Raw genomic sequence first — 19,623 nt, forward strand, 5'->3', positions numbered from 1 at the left:
TGTGTGCGTGTGTGTGTGTAGTCAGCGTGTGTTAATTGACTGAACGAGACAGGAGGAGAATCTTGGGTCTTTACTGGGACTCAGCTGCTAATTGCTGTTGTGGAACTCTCTTTTTTTTCCTCTCTTCTCACTCTCTCTCTCTCTCTCTCTCTCTCTCTCTCTCTCTCTCACTCTCTCTCTCTCTCTCTCTCTCTCTCTCTGCATGCATGTTTAATGGTGTGCAGTCGTAATTACTGCAGCAAGCGCCAACTCACCTTTGCTCACCTTTGCCCCTCCTTTGCCGTTGACAGAAATCTTTGTGGCATCTCTCTTAAAAGCTTTATCCAGAGAACAGCAGCTTCTAATGGCTTTTCTCAAGAGGTGCGTGTTTTACAGACATCATCTGAGCATCGATGTCTTAACACTTGAGCAAAAAGCCTAAGACGACTAAGGTCTTCTAATAGAATTTGCTTCCCTTTTTACAAAATATCAGAACCAAACCGTTGAATGTGCATTTTTCTGACAGTACAAAGAAGAATTATGTGTGTGTAATGTTTAATAACAAGTGTTTTATTTTTCAGTCACACAAAAGAACAAGAAAAATATATATAATATACAATAACACTTTACAATAAGGTTGTATTAGTTAAGGTTAATGTGTTTACCAGCATGAACAAACAATGATCTATAAATTTATTCCTGTATTTATTAATCTGGTTAATGTTAGCTAATGGAAGTGTGTTAGTTCATGTTAACTTGCAGTGCATTACCTAATGTTATCAAGCATACATTTAGATTTTAATAATGGATTAGTTAGGGTTGAACTATCACTAATCAATGCTGTACAGTGTTGTTCATTCTTAGTTCATGTTAGTAAATGCATTAACTAACATGAACTAATGCTACTTTATTGTAAAGTGTGATTAAATATATAATATAAATAGTGTTTTATTTATTATACTATGCATTAAAAGATAAGATGGCAGATAAGAGACCTACTAATATAGTAGAAGTACATTCTTTTATGGGATACAGAGACATGTTTTGCCAAATGAAACATTCAATTTGTTACTTTTCACAATGATTTATTGGTTGGTTGGTTGATGAAAAAAATGTGCTGGCAAAATGCATGATGATTGAGAGTAAATGCTGACTTTTAAAGCTGTTTTTTCCATTTAATCTATGGAATAATATATCACCTGGAGTTGTTTTGCGCATTGGCGAGTGTTTGGTTGGTTTTAGACCCTGTTCACATCTCACTGACCAGACTGAGAGACAGATGGAGTGAAAGGTGAGGTGTGCTAATGATGACAGCTTTAGGGAGTTATGATCAAGCACTGGCCTGTGATTGGCTGAATGTCAATTCAGATAAAGACTTCAAGACCAACCATACTGTTTTTCCCTCCCCTCTTTATCGTTCTCTTTGTTGTAGTTTTTTTCTTCTTCTCTCATATAGCTTATCATTTCTTCATGAATGCTCCTCCCAATTTAACTGTCTCCGTCTAATGTTTGCCGTAGGCTGTGTCTGTCTCTGCACTCCTCCTCGAGACATTTATAGATCTTTTGTATTTTCCACTTCAAGCTGGACAAGTAATTACAGAATGGAGAGCAGAAGTGTGCTTGTAAAAGAGTAGGTGCAATGTAGGTGCTGTTTTTATTTCTAGGCTGGGAGCTTGCATCAGGACAGCATGGTTGTCATTTATTTCTATATAAGGGGTGTCAAACTCAGTTCCTGGAGGGCCACAGCCCTGCACAATTTAGTTCCAATTCTGCCTCAACGCACTCGGCCATGTTCACACTGGACTCTTCGCCGCATCAACTTCCGTTCATATGCATTCGAATGTGACTAAAGCTTGTGCAACAAGTTTTTTGGTGACAAGCTTGATGACTTGCGAAATTGCATCATGTGGCTGTGTGAGGCCAATTGAAGATCAAAACATGACCTCTCTGGACAGTAATTTAAAATATGGATTATTCGCTTTTTTAATATCTAATCATCTTGTTTAATCCCACCTCTAAGACAGAATTTCGCAAACTCAAACTCTAGTGTGTCTGAGGCTTTACCTGTTGGTTTCAAGCCTAAATGGCTCAATTAGTTTGATCAGGTTTGTTTAATTAGGGTTGGAACTAAACTGTGCAGAACTGCGGCCCTTTAGGAACTGAGTTTGACACCTGCGATCTTTGTTTAAAGTAGGGTTGAACAGTTCATCGTTTTAGCATCCATATCGCAATGTGCGCATTGGCAATAGTCACTTCACAAGATATGCAGTGTTGAGTCTAATTTATAGTTGACCAGGAGCCACAGAACACATCTAATTTGTTGAGCCACTGCTAAGTTTAATCATAATAGAGTGAAAGCTCATCATATGCATGTGTTTTAAGGCCATTGACTGAGCATTTTGAGAGAGTTTGGGCATAAAGTATAATGTTTGGAGGCGTAACAAAGATTTTATTGAAATGTAATTATTTATATGATTTATGCAAAAATAAAAATAAATAAATAACATTTTTCTTACTTAATTTTTGTCTAGTTCCTAGTCAACTTTCAAAGCACAAATAAAGTTATGTGAATTTCCTCATTGACTGAAAATTTAGCTTTTTAAAGGAAAAACTTCACATTTTGACTTGAAGTTTTTTTGAAGGTGAAAACAAAACAATATTTTTTACTTGAACTACAAAAAACGTTTAGATATTTGGATAAGAAACAAGACAAGCATGAAATGGACAAGTAAGAAAAGCATTTTTTGCATTGTGATTATTTCATTTCTGTACAGGAATAATGTTAGACTCGCCAGAAAACCATTACCATATTCAAACTATCTTCTTGTGAAAAAACTGTATACATCTTGTGATATTTAATTTTTCTGTAATAAATATGGCAATATCAGATTTTTCCAATATCGTGCAGCTCTAGTTTAAAGAGATAATGATTATATGAATGACAAGAAGTTGATCACTAAATGTCTGTTTCTCTCCTCTTTTTGTTGTTTAGCAGGATCTTCCATCAGCAGCGAGTCGTCTCCTGTCTCATCACCGGCCACCAACCACAGCTCTCCAGTCAGTACGCCCAAACGAGGGCCCATGGGTCCAGTTATAGTGCCTCCTGGGGGTCACAGTGTACCCAGTACACCACCTGTGGTCACCATAGCCCCCACCAAAACCGTCAACGGCCTGTGGAGGAGTGAAAGCCGGTCTGTACGAGAGGTAAAGTTAAAAACACACACACAAATATAAACGCCCTTTTTCGAAACCTTGTGAGGCTGCTTCCTAACTTGACCATTGAGATTCCATTTACTCACAAGTACACCACAGAGTTCTCATGATGCTAGATTAACTCCCACAGTTTATTTCAGTGGAACATGACATTATTATGCTGCAAAGAGGACAAAACAAGGTAATATGCAATGAAAACAAATGCTGGACAAACAAAGCTAATTTTGAAGAATGTGAAAATTTTTTATTTTGATGTAAATGTAGTCGTCATCAACATTTCTCTCAATTCAGTTCTCATGAAGCACATAAGCCACGTTGCTAAAGGTAATATCCTAAATGTAGCATAGTTTTACTGTCTACCTTTCAGACAGCAGGCAGAAAGTTGTTAATCTCCAGGGTCATCATCATTCTCTTGCATAGAATATAGCTAATCAAAGTATATAGCTAGAGCCAGACAAAATTTCTTGCATTTTATTTTTTGCTATTTCTGCAGAGAATTTTGTAAAAAAAAATAAATAAATAAAAATCTGTAGATTTATGCTGAATCATTTTAGGAGAATCATAACAAATATATATATATATGAAATTAAAAAAATACATTTTTAACTTTTATTTCATGTTCGCAATGCAAATTCAATTAGATCAACTTATTTGGTCAACAAAGCAAGTTTCTCATGCTATGTCTACTAAAAGGCAGAAAATATCAATTTACAAACTGTATTGTAAATAAATCAATTGAACATTTTAATATTACTATTATTATATCACGATAATAGTAGTGAAACTATTTAAAAACTGAATAAATATAAATTTGCACACATTTATACAAGTAAATACATAGACTCAATGATCGGCTAAAAATCTGCAGAAATCTGCACATTTCTGCGCAGTCAGATTCCATGTGGGCCTGTATATCATATTTATATAGATAGATTTTAAGAAGGGCAGCATGGTGGTGCAGTAAGTAGCATGTTCACCTCACAAAAGAAAGCCGCTGGTTCGAGCCTCGGCTGGGTAATTTGGCTTTTCTGTGCGGGGTTTGCATGTTTAAATACATTTAAATACTATTAGACAAAGTTTTCATAAGGAGAATACATTGATGGACATTTTTACAAAGGTATCACCCAGAACAATCTTAAATTATTTCTCAAAAATTGAACTGAAAAATCATATTTAACTTTGAATATATTTTTGTGTGATTTTATTTATTTCTATTTTATGTATTTGTTATATAACTTTTTATTGTAATACAAATTTATTTTTAATGTGTAATATTTTATGTATATCCATTTTGCTATGAAATAGCTGTAAGTTGCTGATGTGGCAATAAATAAATAAATTAAGATTTCAAGGAGCAAAGTATATATTGGATATTTCTACATGGACACTATTAGTTGCGAAGTTAAATGATTTAAATATAGAGTTTAAATGAATGCTCAATTAAGTGATCAAGCTGATGTGCTAATTTGAACATGACATGGTTACAGGCGTTTTTTTTTTTGTTGTTTTTTTTTTTTCACTTTGGGCTTTTACACCATTTACAAACATTATTTGGGCCCATGTAAATGCTGCATCAATTTTGGCCACTAGGATGTGTTGGTTTGATTTTAAACCTTAAAACTTGCTTGTATATCACGTACATTTTCCACTCACACTCAGTGATGGAGTTTCATTTGGCTTGTGAATCACAGTGTGTCAGAATGTGTGTGCCATATGTTCATGTGACATAAAGCCGACAACAGGACCTGCCCCCCCCCCCCATCACACACACAAACACCCTCTGCCCCCAAGTCCTAAACAATGCCCTGTAACAGCACTAAACATCTGTGTCCTCACCCCCTTTAGACGCCTGCAGTCAAGTACAGATCTTTCCTGTAAGTGTGTGTGCGCACTCGCTTTGATTATGGATTACCAGTCTTCCTCTAATCCTGCTTATCTGCTACCTCTGTCCACTGTTTTGCTCACCCTGAAAAACCTGGCTCTCTTTTCCATTGAAACGGAGCTAGCGATTAGCTGGGAGATTTGTGATCGCGAGCGAGAGACAAAAGAGGGATTCTGCTCTAGCTCTGGACTCCGATCAGACCCGTTTGTGTATTGTTTCAGCTGAGGTCGTGGTAGAACACCTCTGACATCACTATTTATGACAGGAGGGCTTTGACGGCACATACTCAATGATTCTAGGTCAGTATAGTTCACTGTGAAGGGCAGGGGTGACCAGGCCATCGCTCATACACAAACACACACACACATTAAACAAAGAGCACTCTGTCTGCTGCTCAGCTCATATTATTGCTAAGTGAGTGTGTGGGGGGGGGGAGAGGCTTGGGGGATTAATCCCATAAACTGAGGCTCTATAGATTTCCCCCACTGCCCTGACCCCTGACCCTCTGCTTACATGAGGATCCAAAGAAGCAATACTGACACACAAACCCACTCTTCGTTCAGTCACTTTAATATGATTTTTCTCAATACATGTCATGCATAGGATGAGTTTTAGGGTGATGTGTCGCATCGGGTCCTCACCCGGCTGAGGTGGCGTCTCTTGCTGCCTGACTGCTTGCAAGACAAAAGCTACAGAGACAGAGAGACAGAGGGGCCAGACATCAGGCGGCCCCAGGCTCCATCACAACACACTCCTCTTTCATTTTTAATGTGCATAAGCCCCACCGCACACCTGTCGGCTTGTACACATACACACACACACACACACACACACGCGCAAACAGAGACATTTATGTAGCTCTAGAAAACAAGACAGGCTTTAGACTTGTGTTGCTTTACAAAGAAATGATCGAATTACAATGACTGCAAATTAACTTGAATCATACTTCTCAAAGAAAACAGTACAATATGTGAAGAATGTATTTATTGGAATTTTTGTTTTCACCTGCTAGTCAGATATTTTGCCACAGCTGTGTGGCTTGTAAAACTAAACACACAGAACGTGTGTGTAATTTGGTCAGTGACCAAAAGAGGGCGTGATAGTTACCATTTACTATATATTATTATAGATGCTTTGTTTTTGTTTTGTTTTGTTTTGTTTTGTTTTTACCTATCTAGAACCGTCATTTGATACTTTAGTCAATTAAAATATCAGATTTCATAATCTTAAAATGTATTCTTTTAGCATTAATTAATTTAGATATCTAATCTTGTGATTTCTAAATTTATTTAGAAATCACCTATAGGTTGTTTTTATTGAATCGCTATCAGAACATCAAAATGTTTGTTTTCTGTTGTTTATAAATTAAATCTGCCATAATAAGAAATGCAGAACAGCTTTTATAGACTTCCAAAAGATTTTGGGAACATGGGAGGAAAGCCTCGATAGAGTTTGATTCTATTAATTCCAGGCATCATTTAATTCAATTTAAAGTAATGTGTAGACTGCACTACACAAAATCTAAGTTACACCAAATTTTTCCTACCATTTCCCCTACATGTGTAAGTCTGCTGAAGTCTCCCTGACCCACCTCTTTTGGACATGTCTAAAACTTTATGATTTCTGGTGTGACATATTTAAATAGTTTTCTGATATGAATGGTTTTACCGTTACACCTCACCCAGACATTTCTATATTTTGGTTTTCTCGTTTTCTGCTGGATTATAATGTGTCCATACAAAACACCATCATTTATGGAATGATTATTGCCAAGAAGTGGGTGGCGCAGTAGGTAGCAAGTTCACCTCGCAGCAAGAAGGTTGTTGATTTGAGCCTCAGCTGGGTCAGTTGGCGTTTCTGTGTGGAGTTTGCATGTTCTCCCCGTGCTGGCTGGGTTTTCTCTGGGTGCTCTGGTTTTCCCCCACAAGTCCAAAGACATGCGCTGTAGATAAATTGGGTAGGCTAAATTGTCCGCAGAGTAGAGTGTGAACGAGTGTGTATGGATGTTTCCCAGTGATGGGTTGCAGATGAAGGACATCCACTGCGTAGAACATGTGCTGGATAAGTTGGTGGTTCATTGCTTAGAGTGTCATTCTAAAACTGTGGAAATCAGAAAACTAGACTTATTATTATTAGAAAACTAGACTTATTATTATTATTAATTATTGTGGAGCTCTTTTTTTTCTCCCCCTTACAAAAATAAATAATAATGTAGACTATGTGTCCACACTTTTGTATGCTTTCATCTGTTATTTCTTGATGTCTGGAAGATATCCACATGTTGTAAAAACTATGGTAATGTATTATAAACCACGTAGTAAATTGTATAATGTGTACAGTTCTTTGTTAATAAATGCTGCAGAATACTGTAGCATAGTAAACTGATCAACTTTAATAAATACTGTAATGTTAGAGTGAACTGGTGCATTGTGATATATAGTTATAGCGAAGAAAACCTAAAAGTATTAAAGCCTATTAAATAATTTGTTTATTACTTCAGTTATGTCGTACCACAGCAACAATGTATTTACTACCATAGTTTATTTCCAGTAATTACCTATAGTATGCTTCCAAATGCTATAGTATTTACTATAATATTTTTTTTATGTAACGTAGCTTATACAGTATCTACCGTCTCGATGATGATGGCAAATATATTTTAGTTCAGTTGAAAACTCGGCCCTTTTCATTATGTAGGGATAATGCCCAACATATGTGATTATTTCTATTTCTATTGTATATTTTATCATATCAATTATTATATAATTTGTTAATAAAAGCAATATGCCACTGAAGGTTTTACTGTACCGTAAATAGACTAACTGCTAACTCTTCATAGTTTATTGCTTAAACGAACACCCTGTATTCTCTAACTGTAAGAAGAATCACGTGGAAGATGTATACAGTATTGGCCTTGTCTGTTTGATTTACATCAGTGTTAACTGAGAGGCGCAGAAATGTCCTCCAGACTCTGTTAATGGTGCTTTATGGATTTCAGTAACCTCTGTACACTGCAGTTAAATGTCATTAGCCATGCCACAAATAAAGAAAAAGCAGCACGGCTAATGGCGAAGTATTTGCCTTCTCTGCCAGCCTTTTCTCCGCTCGATAAATGGATCTAGGTGGGGACAGTTAGACGTCCATCACCAGTTTTCCTGTCTAATCTGTGATTTAGATTTCTTTTGTCATATTTGAAGCAATATTTGTTCTGGCCGGCTGCACATTGGAGCCTCCTCCACTCTACAGAGCTCACAGGGGCGTTAATAGAGGATAACATGGATCAGGGGGGCCCATGGCGGGCACGTTTGAGGTTCCATAGTTGTTAAAGTGTTTAACAAAAAGAGGCATAGGAAAAAGAAAGTCACAACATTTGTAGGGGTGTCTTACTAGATGTTGCATCCTGTCGTTAAATATTTATGAATGAAATAGAAAAAGCTAAAAGACTGAGATTAGAAATGTGTACATGACATGTCATTCATTTTCTCAATAAACATAACCCCAGATTTACATTTACATTTACATTTAGTCATTTAGCAGACGCTTTTATCCAAAGCGACTTACAAATGAGGACAAGGAAGCAATTTACACAACTAAGAGCAACAATGAATAAGTGCTATAGGCAAGTTTCAGGTCTGTAAAGTCTAAGAAGGAAAGTATTAGTAGTTGATGAAATGGATATTTTAAATTTGCCTTAAAATCACAGCGTTGATGTGTTTTGGAATCATTTTTAACGAGTTGTTTTATTGTAGAGCTGTAAAACAGTACAATTAAGAAATAAAACAGCTGTTTTAATCTATCTTCAGCATCTGACCAGAGAGTCAAAGTATAAATGGAACTAGAGCACCATCTGTGGAAGTTTGTGATCATAAACATAAACAAGGCTTTGCACCAGGGGTCTCGAACTCAAACTGGTGTGGGGCCATATCAGTGGCTGACAATTCATAGGAGGGCCATTTTAACATTCAAGCACAAAAAAAAAGTGGAAACCTGACGTAATTGATGCACTTAGACATTCTTCCCCAGAGTATATGCAGTCAAAGCTCCTTTTTGTGTGTTTTTGTGCATATTGAAGGGGTAGTTTGAATTGCTATGAAAAATATTACAATTTAATAATAGGCATAATAATTATAATTATGTCTCAATCAATTGTTACTTAACCAAAAGTTTTACAGATAGCGTAAGATAGCAGAAAGAAGGCTGGGTAACTTTGGTGACTTTACTGGTAATTGTTCTTCTCAATAGCTTTCTTTTTTGTAAACCTGCAACAAAGAAGAGGAAATATGTATATATTCACATTTACTTTAAGATGTTTTATTTAGCCAGCAGTAAAACTTTACTAATGCATATTTTTATACAAATCTTAATATGCATATGAGAAATATCTTGTCAATGAGACCATTTAAATCAAATATTTGCAAAATGATCTTAATAACACCATAAGCAACGTAGATGTGTTTGTACAACAAAACACAGGTGTTTTAAAAGTGATAATAATCAAATTATTTGAATATTTACCTTGAAAACTACAAAGTGGCTATATGTGGCTGCACAACAGTGATTGTGATTCAAAAATATATATATTTTTTGATGTCAGTTGCGGGCCGGAGGGAGGACCTCAAATGACCCAGCACACCTAATTGGAAACCCGGCAGTTTGAGACCCCTGCTTTATACACTGTTTGGGAAGCTCGGTAGATTCTAGGATTTGCTGTTGTTGGGGCAGCTTATGTGTGTCATTCATTCATTCTTATGTGTGTCCTATTTGTATTGAAAAGGGTATTATAGAACCTTTCTCAAATATAATTTCTTACTTGTCTAGGTTGAATCAGTTCCACATGGAGTCAGTCGGGACAGGTTAAGTTCAGAAGCTGCTTCTGCCCAAGAGAAGGGGGGTCCCACTGTCCCAGCACACCTAATTGGAAACCCTTACCCATTTGGCTTGACGCCTGCATCTGTGATGCAAGACTCACGCTTTCAACCACTTAAGTGAGTATTACTGACCTCTTCTCTTTTCAAGAGTGCTCCTGTATTCTTACTTCAATTGTCATCATCACTAAAATACACAGACAAATAAAAACAAGTGAAAGTGAAAAGCACTTGAGCTATTTATTCATTATGGTTAAGAGAACTATAGCGTTCCACTTTGAGTAATAAAACCAATCTTTTGTAACATGGTCAAAAGATTTTGCAGTGTAGTCTCGAAAAGTGTTTGTTCACTGAAGTCTCACTTACAGGTTATTAATGCCATTGCATCAGATGATCAAATATCATTGCTAGTCTTGTTCAAGCTAAAATTGGCATTGGGTGTGGAGAAACCTTAAAAGTCTCCAATGCAATTTCATGAACATCCTCTTTTTTTTATTGTCTCATTGTTTTTAATTCTCGTCTTGTGTTTCACTTGTAGCCTGCCCCGTCAGATGCCCCATGCAGTGCCCACGGCCAGTGTTCCTGAGGAATATTTGAGAGGGTTTCGTCCTTATGCCACTGCTGAGGAGCTCCGTATGCCCTCCTTGCCACTGGGGCTTGATCCTGCCACTGCTGCAGCTGCTGCTGCCTACTACCACCCTGGATATCTGCCTCATCCCTCCTTCTCTCACTACAGGTACACAAACACAAAACCACTAATACAATTAAACACCTACAGACATTAGCTTGTCATGATAAGGGATATTGTTCTGTTTTTGGCTTGCAGACTTTATTATATAGCCTACTTATTTATGACAACTAATGAATGCCACGTTTCCCTAAAATTGTTTCTCAATCGACCACTTGTCATATTATTAACTTTTTTTGAACTTGTAGGTTATTCCAACATTTATAACAATTGCAGGGAGGTTGCCTCCCTTGTCATTCAAATCATGTGTATGAAAGCCATTTGGGCTTTCCTGTAAAATATAATGATGTCGGAAAAGGTTGCAGTGGTACCTACCTAAATGCTTTCTTAGGCTATTAATTAAAGGTGTTTTCTGTGACTGTTTGTTTAGCGTGCATTAATGCTTTCAGTTTAAGCTGCACAATTAAACATTAAAAGATCAGGATCTCAATTCAAACCCACGCATCATGAATGATAAATAAATGATAATGATTTGCATATGTTCATTAATCCTTTTAAGCTCTGCATTCAAATCTGCGTTTGATTGAGAGATTCAGTTTTTACACTTTTTCAGTTAGTTACAAACAATTAAATAACACAGAAGTGCTGGAATAACAGTATAAAATAAAAAAATAATACATCTATAATGAAACATGAAGTTTTATGTGTGAACTGTTTAATCATTAATTGAAAATAAACATGATATGTTGTACAAGATGTTAGATTTCTAAATTTAGCATTATCAGCAACAGTAGCAAAGAAATTTTTTCAGCTGGTTCTTTCTTGATTACATTTTTTTTTAAATGACAGGTTCTAGATTATTTTTGTTTAGACCAATGCTTTTTGTATAAAAGAAAAGCAAATTATATTTGTCTCCTTTTTTTGCTGATGCGAAAAATGATTTGATCCGTGACTCAAAAACCGTACTGTGATCCGAATCGTGAGATTTATGATCCTTTACACCACTACTTTAGGGCTTGCTAGGTATTGCTAGATGCTCAGAAATACAAAGCAATGTTTTGTAAAAGCCACATTGTTTGAAAAAAATTTATGAGCGATGTTTTCTGTCTGGCATACAGGTGATAATTACATTTGCCACATTACTATATTACATCTAATGGGGTCACTGCATTAAATTCAAAAACATTTTGTAAGTTATAGATCTTAAACTTCTTCCCTAGTCCTCCCACCTTCCAATTCATGCTTTTTGTAGGAGTAAATGCAACAAGCCAAAAACAAACCAAACAAACAATAACTCGAGCAACAAACTGATACACATGCCTCTATGGATTATATGACATTGTGCAGTGCTGAGTTGTGGATAAACATGTTGTGTTGCATCCTCTAACGTTGGCTGGAAGCTTAAAGCAAAGTGACTATTGCAAATCTATTTCTGCTTCATTTCAGAAATAACTTGGACACTTGGATGTATGTTAGAAATAGAATAGGTGTCAGTTTACTGTCAAGGATTTGTTGTTTAGAGTAGATAAAATCTCTGAGTATAATGGATTTATAATGATTTTTAGTTGCAATGCACCAGATTGTTCACATTCAGTGTGAAACAAATTTGATATTTAAAAAAGATTGTAATTGCGTATGTCTTCAGAAAGACCTTAAATTCACTGCAGATTTTTTTTAAGCAGGTCAGTTCAGTGTGAGCAGAAATGTTTACAATGTGTCTCTTTTGATACATTTTTTAATCAAGATGACTCGTCAGTGCCCATCTACAGAGTTCCTGCAGGGTCTTAAAATGTCTTTAATCTCAAACTTAAATCTTTAGGCCTTAAAAAGGTCTTAACTTTACTAAAATACTGTGTTGTAGGTCTTAAATATTTTTAAAACAGCTTTAAATATTCCTTTGTTTATGTATTGCTACCCAATCTGGCCAAAACCCATACAATCACCAACAATCTATCCCAGTGAAACTTTTTATTTAAAAAGGTAATTTTTAACTCTATTTATCATAATGGTTTAATTATTTTTCCTACAATAACATTTGTTTAAAAGTTTTCCATGTATTTACTGCTGAGGACACCGACCTGGTCAGATTGTTGTCCATAGATTTAGTTTATTATACTTTTTAAAACATTTGTTAAATTTTTTTATTTTAAAGAAAGTTTATGTTGGGAAAAAAAGTATATGGAGATAAGTAGAGCTTGCTTGTTTTTACACAATATTTAAAATATTTAGCTAAGAAATAAAATCTAAAATATTTTAATGGTTTATTATTAATGTATTATTGTACTTTTAAATGTATTAAATTATAATAATTTTTTGATAAGTCACATAATAATCTTTTTATTAAAAGTGTTTCAAAGAGGATCTGCTAATTGTAAGTGTGTATAAAGTATATTTATGTCTCTCTTAGAATGGACGATCCATTCTGTCTGTCAGCGCTGAGGTCGCCATTCTATCAACTGCCTGCAGGAGGTGCTTTACCTCCTCTACACCCCTCTGCAGTACACATGCACCTGCCTGGAGTGCGTTACCCTGGAGACCTAAGCCACCCCTCGCTGTCCAGCCTACAATCTGAGCGCTTGTCCGAACGGTACGCACAACCATCCGGAATTATGCTAACAGAAATCTGTAAATGTATTAACACCTCTTGTCGTCACATCAGTATCTAACTAAATGTAATAATATGAATATTTTTTTCACATTTATTAAATAATTACATTTTTCAGAAGTGTTTTCTCCACAAGCTAATTTTCGAGCAGCATAGCTGTAATGCTAAGTAGCTACTTCTTAACCTTTATTAGTGCAGATCCACTAGTCAGCATTTATGAAACATCAAGTTTAAAATTGTGAAAAATGAAAGCACAACATTCGCAAAAAAACACACATATGTGCAATATGTTTCTGTGGTTTGAGCTTGTCTGTGTGTGTGTGTCTCCACAGACTCCAGATGGAGGATGAGCTGCGACAGAGAGAAAGAGAACGGGAGCGAGAGCGAGAGAAAGAGAGAGAACGAGAAGCCGAACGAGAAAAGGAGCGTGAACGAGAAAGGGAGCGAGAGAAGGAGCTTGAGCGTGAGAGGGAGAGAGAGAGGGAACGAGAGAGGGAGAAAGAGAGAGAGCGTGAGAGGGAGATGGAGCGACAGAAGGAGAGGGCAGCACGAGAGAAAGCTGCGGAGAGCCATTATCTGACTGAGCTTCACGGGCTGAGAGGAGCACCAGACGACAGAGCCAAACCTGACAGAATCACTAGCAACAGACCTGGTATGAACATTGGTTCAGATGTGCCAAGCTACAAAAATCTGTATGAATGCTTGTGTGAATGTAGCACGTCTTTCATTTGATTAGTTTTAGCAATTGTATACTGTGGTTTAAGCACATGGTGAAATCTTATTACCACCTTATTAGGTGTAATTAGATGGTATTTCACCACTGAGGAACTAGGCTATGTTTTGGATGAGAACATGTATATATTTATAAAATAATAATGATGATGACCATATTAAAAAGAAAGTAGGTCATCAACAATAAAAAAATACAAAAATAAGGAAGTGAATGTCTGAAATGTAATATATTTTATATTTACGGACCAACCACTTAAGTCCTATTGGAATTGCTCCATTTGTTTTTATTATTTTTCTTTTCTAGAATGAATCGCATTTTTGAGGGTCTAAACATGCTCGAAAACTCATGAAACTTTGTACACGCATTATAATTGGCCAAAATTGAAATTTTTTTATAGGTTTCGGACAACACCACCTATGCACATTTGACGGAGTGGCCCCCAAGCTAAATTTCACACACACGTACGAAAGTTGGCACACACATAAAACATGCCAATATCTACAAAAAAAAAAGTCTCTTGGAGCAAAATCCATAACCTAAGAGGAAGTCGGATATTTTTAACTTCCTCTTCCGAAAATTGCAGTTTTTGCCATTTCCAGGCGTTGAGGAACTCCTCATAGGGATTTGATCAGATCAATACCAAAACTTGGTATTGTCATCTAAAGACATGGCCCAGATGTTAAATTGCCCAGATGTAGAGTTCCCGTGGAAGGGTGTGTTTGTAGTGACCTGACAAACTTTTATGTTTCGCCACTAAGCAGAAAGTTTTTAGAACTCAGGCATGCATTATTCAATCTGCCTCAAAATCTCGTTTGATTAGAGTCCTGACCTGAACAAATTTACATATCAATAACAATCATTTCAAATATCATTGATAAAATGATCACATTTTTTAGGTATCCTCAATATTAGTGAGATTCACTGTGCTGCTTTTGCTCAATGTAGCTGTATTTTTATGTTACAATATAGCAGACATACAGTAAAGTAACTGTAAGTAAACCAATATAAGCATTAATGGATGTTTGCAATTGACACAAAAATTAAAGGGGGAATTTCCCTTTACGGTGAACCTGAACACAACAATCAACAGGATGAAGTACGATTGGGTCTCAGGCATATTTTATTGAATTTTAAAATCATGTACCTCCAGTTTATGCAGCTAACGTTATCACTATATTTGTGTTCCCCAGAAAAAACCAAAGAGTCCATTCTTACAACTCCTAAACCCATCCAACCTGGAATTCACCAGTCTCTGAACTCCACCCACCATCCTGTGCCCAGTCTCTCCTCTGCTCATGGTTTGTATCTGGGCCCTGGAGGGGCAGGACCCACCAGCTTGACGGTGGCCACAATGCTACAGCGTACTGAGGAAGAGCGCTGGTTGGCACGGCAACGTAAGCTACGGCAAGAGAAGGAGGACAGGCAGTACCAAGTGTCAGAGTTCCGACAGCAGGTCCTAGAGCAGCACCTAGACCTGGGCAGACAGGGGGAAATTCCAGACATGAATGTAGAAGGACACAGGTAAGGGCATTTTTTACACCGGAGATAAGTGTGATACATGCTTGGTTTTTACTTGTACAGTAATCAAATTATAGAGATGTTTTAAAGGGCACCTATGATGAAAATCTCTTTTGTAAGCTGTTTGAACACAACTGTGTGTAGATATAGCGTGGCCACAGTCATACTGGAGTGATATAAACAAATTAAGTCTCTTTTTTTATTATTTCCTGCTGTTAACTTAAGATCCAAACCCCTCCCATTTTAAGGCCCACCGCAATGTGATGTAGGAGTGAGGTTTCCCTGCCCACCAAATTGATTGACAGCCGCATATTAACATGTCTCCATAGTAACGCGTATAATCATATCAACAAGACAGGACATGCGCAAAGCAACTGGGATTAAAAGATCTGTTTAGCTCTCTGTGATCATCAATGATCATCAAATGTAATCAAGAACGAGTTTAACAGGTTTGAAACCTTTTTAAAACAGTGCATGTTTAATGAATTACAGCAATTTTACTATCTTTACTTGATCACCACAGTGATGTCAGTACAATTATAAAAGAAGATGCTTCAATCCAGGTTTGTTATACAGTGGTGTATATTAACGTGTATCCTGTCACATTTGAAAACAGCTACATTGTGTTTAAAGCAGAAAATTTCAATATACTGAAAGCTATAATAAATAATCTAATGGGTGTTTTGAGATGTACCTTTGCAGACACATTCTGGAGACACAAAAGAATTACTTAAATCTTGAAAAAGAGGTAAAATAGGAGCCTTTAAAAGATAAGAAAAAATTGTAATGATAGTAATAAAAGTACTCAGCTCACACTGTCAAATCTTCAATGTCACTTTCAAGTGCTGTTGTGTGTGAGTTGCATTTTAGGATAGTAATGTATTGATAAAAAATACTGGATAATATTATTGTGCAGCACTGATAAAGCGTTTCTTCTTTTAGACCTGTACCAAACCATCATGAGCCAAGCAGCAGAGATCGTGACAGAGACAGAGATTCTCATCCACTCCTGGGAGCTCCACCTCCTCTTATCTCCCCTAAACATCAGCACAAAGACCATGCGCCCCCACCACCGACCACCCTCTGGAACCCTGCAGCACTCATCGAGACCTCTACTGACTCTAGACGCACCTTGCATGACCCTCCGAGTCTGGGTCATTACGATATCAGCCGGCTTCCCCTGCCCCCCTCCAAACACGAACGCCATTACAACTCTGAAAAGCTGGAAGAAGGATCCCGGAAGAGAGACAGTCTGGATAAATACCCTCCTATTCGACCAAGTGGATTCTCTGAGCCAAACACTTTCCTAGCAGAGCTGGAAAAATCCACCCAGAGCTTCCTAAACCAGCAAAGGGCACCGTTGAGTCTGTCAGGACCCTACGGAGAGCTGAGCGCTGGCTTTAAGTCCAGCGGACCTTTAAAGAACCTTCAGGGGCATTCACGTCTCGCGCCGGATACAACGTTAGTTTATGACGAGTTCCTGCAGCAGCATAGACGAGCGGTCAGCAAACTGGACCTAGAGGAGAGAAGACGCAGGGAAGCCAGAGAGAAAGGTAAAGTGAGGTGTTAACTTTGTATGTTATCAGAGGCTGAAAATCTTCAAACAGCTCAGGAAATGTCATTGCCACAAACTATTGGTTGTGGGTAATAGATGGTGTTTCTTCAATAACTGGTAGTGATATCTAGAGAGCAAGAGATGCACTTCAGATGAGCCATACATTTCAGTGTCAGCAGTTGAGATAAAGAGACTAGGACTGGGCAATATGGCAAAAATGCAATCTTGATCAATATTTTCCATATTAAATGATAACGATATATATTTCGACATAAGTTGTTAATGCTTCCAGATTTAAGAGTACCCTAACTATAGCTACGTTTCCATCCACTTATTTTTATGCACATTTTGGATATGCACATTAAAAACAGTTGATAGAAACACCAAGATGCGCATAAAAAATGAATGTGCATAACTAAGTAGGATAAACGTTTTTTTCAATAAGAAGAGTATAAACTACGATGGAAACACTATTTCCGAACAAAATTCAGTATGCCCAAATAAAAAAAGGTCATGTGATTTTGTTATAGGAGATCATGTGATGATAAAAATGTGTGTGAATGGATAAACCAGCAGGCTGAGCACACTCTAAAACAGCTGAAATGTTGTTTTGGTCATTCTAAAACGCCGTAACCATTAAGAGTTATTATATTATTAAGAAGTGTTTGTACTCTGCGTTCACCGTGTATCAGGATTGCCTTCTGTGTAATTTATTAAATGAAGAAAAGATTCACCCAGCTTTTCCAACCGCATCTAATCCCGTTTTACTGTTGATTTTTGGGGCCAGATAATTAGGAACTGATGATTTTGTTCGCTTTGACTTATTAGATGGAAACACTTCTTTATTCGCACATCTTTTATGCGATAATCCAGTTTTTTGCATGAAGTTAATTCGCAATTTTGCATGGAAACAGCTAATGACTGAAGCCACAAAAATTAGAGGGTCCATTAAATGACCTACCATACTTTCGGCTGATAAATTTTGATTATTTTAGATAAATCTCTAATATCAACACACTTTTAGATTCCCATTGTTGCTCATTCCTGCTGTGTGATTGGCTCTTAGATTAATGTAAAGTAAAAATGTCTAGAGCTTATTGTTGTTTACATTAATTCTAGTGCGATTTGATATAATGTTGTTTATCGGTCCAGCCCTAACAGAGACAATTGACATGGATAGTATATTGCTCTATACTAAAACCTGTGGTATTGCACACAGTTCTTTCAGTTATATGATTAGCCAATAAATATAGTCCCATCTGCAGATTAACCCGAAAGTTAATTCAGTTCAGTTTTATTAGTATGTGAACACTCTACTATACTGTACTGCACAAGTTTTGCATTGCGCCGACACTACATTATTTGTATATTACATTATTATTGAGTACAATATTCGGGCTTTAATCGTGGTGTTTTCCTGTGAGTAAAGCTTAAGTCCTTTGAAGTTCTTTTTTAAGAGTTGAAGAGTGATCCACAATATTTTGATTAGGTTATTACTATGAGCTGGACGACTCCTATGATGAGAGTGATGAGGAAGAGGTGCGAGCTCATCTCCGGAGGGTTTCTGAACAACCACCGCTCAAGCTGGATGATTCCACAGAGGTAACACATGACTATCAGAATACTACTGGCAAGAATTGGTTCTTTGTTTAGATTTTTAAATAACGTATTATACCATCACCCCCTCCCATATCCATACATCTATTTATTAATCAAAACACCTCTATCTTCTTACAGAAAGTGGAGTTTTTAGAGATGTTTGACCTGACTACCCTGGCCCATCGAGAGGAGATGATGGAGGTGAAAAGGAAAAAAAGGAGGCGCATGCTAAGAGAGAGGAGTCCCTCCCCACCAACTGTGCAGAACAAGCGGCCCACTCCTACACCCCTACTAACCCGTTTCACTCCAGAGGACATGAACAACAGCCCAGAGCTAGAAGACAAGAAACGTTTCCTCACCATCTTCAGCCTCAACCACATCACACAGCAGCAGAGAAGAGGTACTCATAGTGTGTAATATGTTCATAATTAGGGATGTCTTGCTTAGATTTTTTTGCCCTTGAGTCCAAGTCAGAGCCATTTGATTTTGATTATCTACCAATACAGAAACCCAATTCGATACTATAATGCATAAAAAAAAAGATTAAGAAGATCAAAGAAACAGATCCAGGATGTTCCTTTTTTTTATTTAGTTCACTTTATTTTAACATTGAACAACTCTGTTAACAAACAAAGCACTTATGTGAGGTAGCTTGAACAATCAAGTTATTGATAACATAAATTCTTCACTTTTAGACTTTACTGCGATAGTAAATAAAAAAAAATCTAATATAAAAACAAAGAGCACCTCAACTCAAAATACCCGGCAGGTAATCCCAGGTTTACATATCTCACAGTTTGCCATGGCAATGTTGTCATCATCAACTTTATAATAGCTCCGGACCGCAGACGTACTTGGCTTTCCGCTTTAAACTGCTTCCGTGTTCTATTTTGCTGCCATTTAGTCTGAAACTGCGTGATCAGGCCCAATTTCCGATCATGTGATCAGATCAGGACATCCCTGTTCATAATGCTTTGTATGTATTT

The 19,623-nt window shown here is 36.9% G+C and overlaps 1 protein-coding gene across 13 annotated transcripts in view; it reads left to right on the top strand.

Moving 5' to 3' along the window:
- gse1b (Gse1 coiled-coil protein b) overlaps window positions 1-19,623 on the top strand; it is a 321,715-nt gene that overhangs the window by 293,343 nt on the left and 8,749 nt on the right. For 7 of the 13 annotated variants that reach the window (XR_015514391.1, XM_087292422.1, NM_001430859.1 and 4 more), the window contains 9 exons: window positions 2,972-3,183; window positions 9,893-10,059; window positions 10,478-10,675; window positions 13,035-13,214; window positions 13,565-13,884; window positions 15,156-15,486; window positions 16,426-17,036; window positions 18,528-18,640; window positions 18,776-19,037. Coding sequence is in view for 11 of the 13 variants with exons in the window: in XM_087292422.1 (XP_087148548.1) it covers window positions 2,972-3,183; window positions 9,893-10,059; window positions 10,478-10,675; window positions 13,035-13,214; window positions 13,565-13,884; window positions 15,156-15,486; window positions 16,426-17,036; window positions 18,528-18,640; window positions 18,776-19,037 (2,394 nt within the window). In the remaining 2 variants the exon portion in view is untranslated. The remainder of the gene's footprint in view (window positions 1-2,971; window positions 3,184-9,892; window positions 10,060-10,477; window positions 10,676-13,034; window positions 13,215-13,564; window positions 13,885-15,155; window positions 15,487-16,425; window positions 17,037-18,527; window positions 18,641-18,775; window positions 19,038-19,623) is intronic. The other 6 variants (XR_015514392.1, XM_087292421.1, XM_087292426.1 and 3 more) reach the window with 1 other exon arrangement.

Source organism: Danio rerio, chromosome 18, assembly GCF_052040795.2.
Source record: "Danio rerio strain M-AB ecotype USA chromosome 18, GRCz13ab, whole genome shotgun sequence".
Lineage (NCBI taxonomy): Eukaryota > Metazoa > Chordata > Actinopteri > Cypriniformes > Danionidae > Danio > Danio rerio.